This window comes from Gymnoscopelus microlampas, assembly GCF_963454915.1.
Source record: "Gymnoscopelus microlampas genome assembly, chromosome: 8".
Classification (NCBI taxonomy): Eukaryota; Metazoa; Chordata; class Actinopteri; order Myctophiformes; family Myctophidae; genus Gymnoscopelus; species Gymnoscopelus microlampas.
Genome location: NC_139945.1, coordinates 50,067,631 through 50,076,990, shown reverse-complemented (window position 1 = coordinate 50,076,990; position 9,360 = coordinate 50,067,631). Strand labels below are relative to the sequence as shown.

The following is a 9,360-nucleotide window of genomic DNA, read 5'->3' as shown; positions in this document are numbered from 1 at the left end:
AGCCACTTTCCACCGAATCAATTAAGACAATTCAAAACCATCAAAACTGTACAAAAAAAAATTACGATACAGACTGTCAAGCAAACGTTACAGCATCTTTTAATCATTTTCTCTAAGTAAGTAGTTCACGTCATCTATCCTCCTCTCTCTCTCTCTCTCTCTCTCTCTCTCTCTCTCTCTCTCTCTCTCTCTCTCTCTCTCTCTCTCTCTCTCTCTCTCTCTCTCTCTCTCTCTCTCTCTCTCTCTCTCTCTCTCTCTCTCTCTCTCTCTCTCTCTCTCTCTCTCTCTCTCTCTCTCTCGCTCTCTCTCTGCCTCCCTCTCACTTTGCAAGTATTGTGTGATATTGCCTCATGCACTTGAAAGGATGGCAACTGTTAGAAGAGATACAGAGAGGTTTCAACCCCCCTCCTCCTCATCCACCACTGGCTGAGGAGATAGAGCTTGGCTTTTCTGTTGACTGCAAGAACCTGATAGCACCTTCATTCAACTGTATCACAATGTGATACTGTACACTGCAGCCACACAGACATACACCCCAAATATTGGACGAGGCACAAGTTCACACAAACTCATAACGTAATGCATAAAAAATCTTCAGAGATAATGAATAGTAAAATCATACGTGAACAGAGACTTACCACCGTTAAGATGTAAGCGTCTGTATTAACTACTTTAGCCCTATTTTATACTTTGGCCATTAGAAAGTTGCCAATCTACAACATCGCAGTGTGTTGCATCGTGACGTGTTATAAGCTTGTAGATCTGCTATTTTTTAATGAATTGTGCATGAAAAGGTTTTTTTTAAATATTTAATTGTTTTGTTTTTGAAAAAATATATATAAATAGGTACACCAGGGTTAATGTGGATCAAAACCAAAATACATTCTACCACAGTTTTTATACCAATAAAAAACACCGAATTTACCTATTACATCCTTCAGTGTGAATGGGTGCAGGCAGGAAGGTTTATAGTGTGGCATAGGGTTGGGTGATACTGACAAAATAAAATATCACCAAATTGATCAAATACCTTGATATCCATTTTGTGATAATATCGCATTGTAATATTGTTTACTGCACAAATAGCCTGTACAGGGGTGAAAATAGCTTATATATCTACAATCTCAAAATGCATTGCATTGTGAGCTATTTTTGAACATTTCAGAAAGTATGAAATAGGGTTTAATTAATTTAAATCAGGCAGAAAATAGGGCTTAAAGGGACAGTTCACCCCAAAATGACTTTCTTTCTATCGCTTACACACCCCATGAAGCATTGAATTCATGGAGATTTTTTTGTTTCTGTCGCATTCCTAAGCCAATAATTTGATTATCGCCGGCGGCTCCGGTAGGTGTCAACTTTGAGTCTCCTACCGGAGACATTAGCATCTTTCCGCCGGTCATCAAATTACTGGCTCATCTCCATGAATTCATGGGGTGTGTAATTGATAGAAAATACGTTTTTTTTTTTGTGAATTATCCCTTTAACTTATTAAAACCAGGAGAAGACAACAAATATGTTATATCACAATATTACGATATCCAAAATCCCAGACCATATCCATTCAGGTGATATAATATCGATATATTGCTCAGCCCTAATATGGCAGTGAAAGAGATATAGGAACATCATTATTTCTCTATATATTCATCTTTGATTCAAGTTTCTACATGTGAAACCTTTTGACTTTTAAACTATGTCCATAGGGTTTTTATTCATTTATTCCAGGTAAGTGAAGAACAATTGCTTATTTACAATAACAGCCTATTAGAGCTGTTTATAAGTGTCAGATGTGTAACCGTTAATATACTCTCTTAGTTCTTTGAAGTCTGTTTATGTATGTTGTTACCGTATGTTTTATCTACAGTAAGCAGATCAAGTCGTAAACTAGTTTTGTCGTAAAGGTGAGCTTACAAGGAGAATATACCTGATTCTAAGTCTCCCTGCGTGCATCATCCCCCCAAGCTACTGTGATGTCCATACCAAATAAAAATAAGCATGACATGTCAGTACTGTCATCTTCTATTTGCATAAACTATCAGTTTTTCCTCCCAACAATCTACACAATCTAATAGAAGGGGTACACAGCTAGCTCACCTGTCCGTCAAAACTGTGCTAGCCTTGATGTGCTGCCTTCCGGTGGTGACAACTCAGAAATGATTTTGACTGCAATGCAGCCAAACAAGAGTGGAGAAGGCAATCAAGGGGCAGGGCATCAGAGTATAAGGGAGGGGTAGAACGTGTTTTCTTACAGATCTCGCTATTCATCTGTCTGCTTAATTCCAAGCACGTTTCCTGTTCTACATTTGGTTGTGAATCGATACAAAACAATCAACATCGGTGGGGAAGATGCCGATTGAATTTATGATGAACCATGTGTGCTGAAGAACAGTCAATAGACAGAAATGAATGATACTACATAACTGGTTTTATTTGGCTGCAATTTTACCTGATCATTTCCTGACATTGACATCTCCCATTCCAGAGGACCTGAATTTTCGGACACATTGATCAATTGAAAAATAAGAATTCCCATTAAGTCGAACCGTTACCCAACAAATATTTATTGTTGCGTCAACAGGTGATTGTTTTTTCGCAAATACAGCCGAGAAGAATCCAAAGAAAAAGCCAGTGAATGTAGCGTGTTTTATCAGAGCGGAAACCCAAACCAAACCTGAGTGGAGGATGCTGGAAGTAAAACTCATGTACATGTCGGCAGTGGATGGGACTAAAAAAATTAACTCAGTAACTGGAACGCAGTGGAGAGCTTGAAGCCATGCAGGTAACAGAATATAGCCTTCATCAAATAACAATCACACATGCTTTTTCCAAAATCAAACATGCATCAGAGGGGTAGAGAAGTGTAAATACTAAACATTTTAGCAATACAAATTCCTTCGATGTTTTGCGGCGTTAGATAATATTTCTAGAGCATTTTAAATACTTTTTCCAGCGATTCCTTTTTATTTAAATTGATTGTTAGAAGCAAACGACGCATAATAAATGAATAGAAATAAAATTATTTTTAAAATAAAATCCAATATCGTAGCATGGATCTGCCTTGATGCTGCCAATGCGAGTCACGAAAAAACCACAAGCAAATTTCAGTCACTACTACTAATCTGAAAAGCGTTTCGTAAACGGTCAATCCTTGCAAGCGCAAACTGGGTTGTCACAAGGCTGTGTGCAGTGCAGCTGGTTCACAGTGGTCACGGAAGTTCAACCTCTCATCTCCATTACAAGCCACCTCGCTAAAGGCCTGACATACTTTTTTCGCTGTTACCCATTTGGAGATATTTGTGGAAAGGTAACTTTTTTGTTGACTATCCTCTCAGAACAATTATAAAGCAATTCTCTTTTTTAATTAGTTCCATTTTTTTCTTTTTAGAAAATAAACTAACAAAATCATGCAACTAACATTTCTTTTTTTCTTTCTGAAACAAAAAGAATGGTGCTCTTGGATTTAATCAGTAGTGCTGGTTGGGATCGGCTGGGTCGGATCTGGGTGGTGGGACAGTGGTTTGTGATCGATGGTGGTGAGTTCAGCTCAAGGGTGTTTTTCTCCTTAGGCACTGCCGTCCTGTTTGAGGCGCTGACTACGCGCCTTGTACACCTCGATCAGTAAATCTTTGACGTACTGGATCTCCCTCTCCACTGACTCAGCCTTGTCGCGTAGCTCTCTGTTCTGTCCCTCCAGCCCGTGAAGCTCCTCCTCCAGAGTGTCAAGCTCCGCCCTCTTACGCAGTCTGTACCTGCATGGGACAAAATGCAGGGGTTGGTGGGTTGGTTTTACATTGTGTTGCCGTGCAACTATATTACTGTTGTGAGTGCAATATACATGTTTACGTTATTTTTCAGCACTTTTTATGATTTCGTCAGAATTTTCAGAATGGAGAGTGCAGAGTGACAGGAAACAAAGGGCTAAATGAGGAGGGACATGCAAGATAAGACGGGAGTCGGATTTGAACTTGGGTCCTCGTAGATCACACAGAGCATAGTGGTCTGTGCATTTAAGCTACGAATGTGCCAAGTTGAGCACTCATACAATTAAGTAGAGCCTTCTAGATAATGATAATAATAATATTAATAATAATAATAATAAGCTTTATTCATATAGCACTTTTTAAACAAAGTTACAAAGCTCTTAAAACAGCATTTGCTATCTGAAAATAGATATCTTTACCTTGAACATGTCTAATAGATATACCATATTGCAAAGAAATACTGTAGATATTACATGATTTTTTTTAAAACTCTACCGCAGACCCTAGAAAGATATTTTCACAAATATGTATAAATTAATCCAAAATAAATTTCTACCATACAGCAGTGTCCAAATTTAATTTTAATGTATACATTTTATATATATATATATATATATATATATATATATATATATATATATATATATATATATATATATATATTATATATAATTTTGCTGTATGGGAGTTTAACCAGAGAATATACCACAACTCTTTAATTTAATTCTCAGTGAGTATGATGATTTATACACAGATTTTTTTTTAATCTCTCTTTCAAGTTAGGGACTAAGAAGCTTAAACATTATAAAGATGTTTATCCTTTAATTAAAGGGTAAAGACATGATTAAAATACAAATGTGTGAAACTGTGTTTCATATAAACACTGAGTGAACTAAACAGCCTTCCAATAATGTTTAGGTGGGGCAGTATCTGGCATGGTCCACGGGACTTTCCATAGCTCTTTACTGTCTGCAGGACATTACATTTGAAGACCAGGCTGGCTTTTCCAATAGCACGTCACTCTGAACATTACAGCTATCCAAATATAGACATCAGCTCTGGCTTGTGTAACAAAATGGTTGTGCACAAGTCATGGCTCCAAATATTTTTGAGTTTGAGAATCATTAAGTCATGAGATGAGACCCAGAAAATTGTTTATTTTTATTTTTATGAACATTATCAAAATGATTTATAGCGTAGTTGCCTCTTTGTAAAATGCATACATTAAGTTTTTAACCCTACCCCTAAGTAATAATAACTTATTTTAAAAGTGTTTATAAACATACTGTACATACTTAATAATACATTATTAATTACTAATATATTAATACTAATGTTTTTTAATTCATGAAACACTTTTAGAGACACGTTTTACAAAATATAAATAAAAAATGCAATATGTTTTTTAAATGCCATACATTATGATAAACAATACTTCCCTCAGGAGGAGCAGAACTGAACCTTTTTTTTTTTACAAAGTACGCACCATGTTTAGCTTATTGTTATGCTGAAATGAGAGCACGAGGCAGTGAAGAGGGGGAAAGGATGTAGAGAGACAGAAGTCAAGCAGTACCTGTGAGCAGCAGTCTTGTTCTGGTCTCTCTTCTTCTGCTTCCTCTCTCCGGTGTTGGCCTCCAGGGGTACAGCCCCTCCCACCAAACTTGTCTTGAGGGAGCAGTGCTCGTCCTTTAGCCTCTGTGTCGGGCGGTGATGGATAGAGGCGCCTACCAGCGGTCCCTCGCTCTCCCCTCTGGTGGACAGACATTCATAGCTTTGGTCTGCAAGGCATTCTGGGTAGAGGTAGTGTCCGTGCTGGGGCTCAACAGCTTGTGCTTGTGAGGGCTGATCGAGGTCTCCTATAAAGCTATGATAAGGCTCTGTGCTGGCCATGGTCTGGTGAAAGTAGCTTTCACTGCCCACCATTGTGTCGTGGGGAACACTTCCCGAAAGTCCTCCTCCATCCTTGCTGCAGTGCAGGACCTCAAGCCCTGGACTGTCGTAACTTCCGCTAACCTTCACGTTGTGTGCCAACTGTCCCTCTCGCTTGTGGTGGCTGTCGTAGGAGCCACTGAGACAAAAGCCTCGAGCGATCTCCTCGCTGCAAAACATTCCTTCTGAGAAACAGTAGCTCTCCTCTTCCTTCAACGATAAAGCACATTCTCTGACCTTCTTTACACTACCAATGCTGTTCTTACTCACTGTCTTCAAAGTTGAGTAGTGGTTCACAGACAGCTCTGTGCTCCCTGAGTAACTTCCCCTGGAGCCCCATGTATCAAGTCCCATTTCTTCCCCAACTTTCACAGCGTCGCTGATAATTCTTCGTCCATTGTTGTGATGATATCGGTGATGATGGTGATGGTGGTAGTTGTACGGGGCGGGTCGTGCCAGTTTGCTTCGGCCGATGGGACCGCCACAGAAGCTCGCCAGGTCCAGCTCCCCTGTTGCCAAGGAAACAACCACGGGGGCGGCTTCTGATTGGCCGGTCCCATATGAAGTGTAGGGTAACTGGTAATAAGACTGGGTGCCCATGGCTTGGGCGCCCTTGTCACATTTTGCAGATCTCTCTAATTTGGCCGTGGTGGACGTGGACTCAGAGCGGAAATAGTCCTCTAGCTGAGCCAGCTCCTCCTGCAGAAGAGAGGTCATGACCTCCAGGTCAGTGGGCACCTTGACATCCTGTTCCAGTGGCGAGGGCGGGAGGGATGAGCTCGGAGAGGACTCGGCCGTCGATGATACAAACGAGGACAAGTCAACTTTTTCCGTCATCCAATCCGTGTGACCATCACCTGCAATGAATGAAAGTAAATGGATTAAAATATAAATAAAACAAATAAGTCATTATTGTGTAAAAAAAAAAATCATTCAGGGAAGAAAAGGTATTTTTGATGATTCAGGAAAAAAATATTTTAATCTCACGAGCCTTATACTGTAAAAAAAAAAAAAAAAAGTTAAAAACAAAACAAAATAGAATAAGCTAACAAGGTTTCATCGAATATTAAGTCGAAAACATCCGAATCGGACTAACCGATCATCTGAAAATGATTGAACAGCATCGTCTGTATATCCACTTTAGCTGTACTCACTGTACGACATTAGCTCCCGCTCTGCACTGCGGCTCCGACCTCCGAATGTGGGAAAATAAAAAAGCATCTTGTCGAAACTCACCAATTAAGTGCTGCCCCTCTGCTGGCTCCGCCCTCCTCTTGTGCCGTGATTGGTTGCGGCTAGCCTGTCGGAGAGAGGGAATGCTGAGGTCGCCCGTGGAAGTGGGAGTGGGAATTTTCGTGTGAAGGATCGATGCTGCCGACATTGGCGCCGGCGTGGCTTCTTTTTCGGCTGAAATGCTGAAAAGCGCAAACTGCAGTGCAAGAGTTCGGGCAACACGTCGCTGAGGACAAAATTGTCGGAAGACTTGAAGACCTGTTGACAAAAATGGGAAAAACATGATAAATAAATAAATGTAATATTTTGAATTTCCACCAAAATTGCCAATTGAAAAAAAAATGATGTTTTTTTTTTATATTTAAAAAATAGAATTTGTTTTAAAGGTCTAAGGTCATCATTGCACTGTTTAGTTTTACTTCCCTGCACTCTTTGAAACTACATTCTGATACAGCAGCATGATTTTACATTAACATGAATAATAGTGTCTTGAAATATCTTTAGATTTAGGTTAAAATAGCAAACACAATACCAAAACAATGAAAACTGTAATTGCCCCAAACATAAAATACACATTTTTGTTATTTTTATATTAAATTACTTTTTATTTTTTTAAACAATTGTTTTAAACGTCCACATTGTAAACATTGTGGACGTTTACAATGTTCTGGTTAAATGAAAACAACATTCCTCCTCTATGGGGGAAAAAAGTTTGATATTGTAACTTTAATATAGTGTAATAACTGAAATAAATTATCAATGAGCAAAACAAAACGACATCCCATATCATCCACAAAAGTTTATTTACTGCTTTATTAAGTAAAAATCACTTTCCCAGAGACATGGTGATAATTCTCAAAACTTTCCAATGTCCCATAATAGAAATATTCACTTACCCCATCATTTATGAGTAGCCTTGTTTCAGAGAGAGACACAAAAACACCCTTCTGCTGACAACGGTCACAATTTAAAAAGCCATATTATTTCCTTGCAACTCAAGGATCCTACATACATGGAGGGCTATTTAGGCAGAATAACAGTTGCAGACAAAGTTTTAAATCCGCTACTTCTTCAGCAACTCTTAATGCACGGACCGCATCACAACAAGACATAGATCCATGCGCGGTTTACAGAGTTCAGGCTTCCAGTTACGTCATGAAACCAATGGGACTTTCCGATTACCAAGAGACTTTTACCGAGTTTACTTACTGCTACAACAGCCAAATATAATATACTCTCCCGAATCACAATCCCTTCCTGTCCTGGCAATAAGAACGGCACCTACAGGAGATCCCCCTTTTTCGAGCTTTCCGTGTGACAACAACTAAGCGTGTCAAAAGTGTTCAGACTCAGAATGACACGAATCAACAGATCGGCAACACATGCTGTCTGTGTTGACGGTAACCATAAGCCTCGCCCCGAAACACGCTCGCCCCCATTTGTTTTCGCGGACTGCTCGAAAAAGCGGTTCTTGTATTCTTTCTTGTATTTGTTTGTTCAACTGAGGATAAGGTTAGAAATAAGTTTATGGCTAGGCATAGTTTTACTGAGGTTAAGTTTAGGAATACGGTTCAGCTTCAGCATTTCAACAGTGGGTTTAGGCATAGTTTACTGAGGTTACGTTTCGGAATACCAGGTGGGGGACCGTTCCGATGTCGCCGGATTTGCCCCGGGGTGACTGTGTTTTGGGGCGAGCGTTTTGGTATTCGCGTGAAGCACTACTTTCTCTTGCGCCGTGGAGGAAGGACACACGGTTGCAGTTGGAAGGTGTAACTTTAGTTGCAGTCCTGTTGCATCAGATCCGCAGGGGATTCGCTGAATGCTGTAACAATGTAGCCACATCATTGGTTTAACCGGGGCTAAGTTTTCTATTGGTTTAAAATCAATCATACAATCATTGGTCATTATTGCTGGTTTCAAAATGATGGGTTGTACATTGTAAAAGTCTGAGGTCAATAAGCCCGCGTCCCAGAGCGCCCGCCTGTAGAGAGAGCAGATAAATGAGTTGTGACGCAGGCTCTCTGCTGCTCTCACTGTACGGGCACTGTGCTGTGAATTATAACCTTTTAGCTACATAAACTGTTTAACACTTAACCCCCATAAGAGTAACCGGAGTCCCTCAGGGCTCAATACTAGTGTATTTTCTGTTTTATTATTATTTATTATTTATTGTGGGGAAATAACAGTTAAGTTAATGAAATTCCCCACAACACTGATGGTTAAATGTAGCCTAATATTCAACAGGGAAATGAATTTAGGAAAATGCTAACAGTTTCAAAATATATAGAATTTAGGTCTTGAGTAATTTCGTTCTGTGTGTTTTACCGAATTGTGTGTGTGTGTGTGTGTGTGTGTGTGTGTGTGTGTGTGTGTGTGTGTGTGTGTGTGTGTGTTTACTCACCTATCACCACCATTCCTGGATGTGCGTAGGTGT

General features: G+C 39.6%; 1 protein-coding gene across 1 annotated transcript; it reads right to left on the bottom strand.

Moving 5' to 3' along the window:
* Positions 1–2,406: 2,406 nt before the first annotated feature.
* On the bottom strand, positions 2,407–8,261 carry atf5b (activating transcription factor 5b). Its single transcript, XM_084064188.1, has 4 exons — positions 7,823–8,261; positions 6,930–7,184; positions 5,338–6,550; positions 2,407–3,752 (listed from the first exon to the last, which is right to left on the bottom strand). Exons 2-4 carry the CDS (start codon positions 7,072–7,074, stop codon positions 3,566–3,568), a joined length of 1,545 nt encoding a protein of 514 aa, XP_083920314.1. The 5' UTR covers positions 7,075–7,184; positions 7,823–8,261; the 3' UTR covers positions 2,407–3,565.
* Between the last annotated feature and the right edge of the window lie 1,099 nt (positions 8,262–9,360).

Excerpts from the sequence above, each read along its gene's own strand:
- atf5b (XM_084064188.1), bottom strand. The coding sequence starts at position 7,074 with ATGTCGGCAGCATCGATCCTTCACACGAAAATTCCCACTCCCACTTCC. Across the intron at positions 6,551-6,929 it reads AGAGGGGCAGCACTTAATTG|GTGATGGTCACACGGATTGG; the intron begins GTGAGTTTCGAC and ends CATTCATTGCAG. Across the intron at positions 3,753-5,337 it reads AACAAGACTGCTGCTCACAG|GTACAGACTGCGTAAGAGGG; the intron begins GTACTGCTTGAC and ends TGTCCCATGCAG.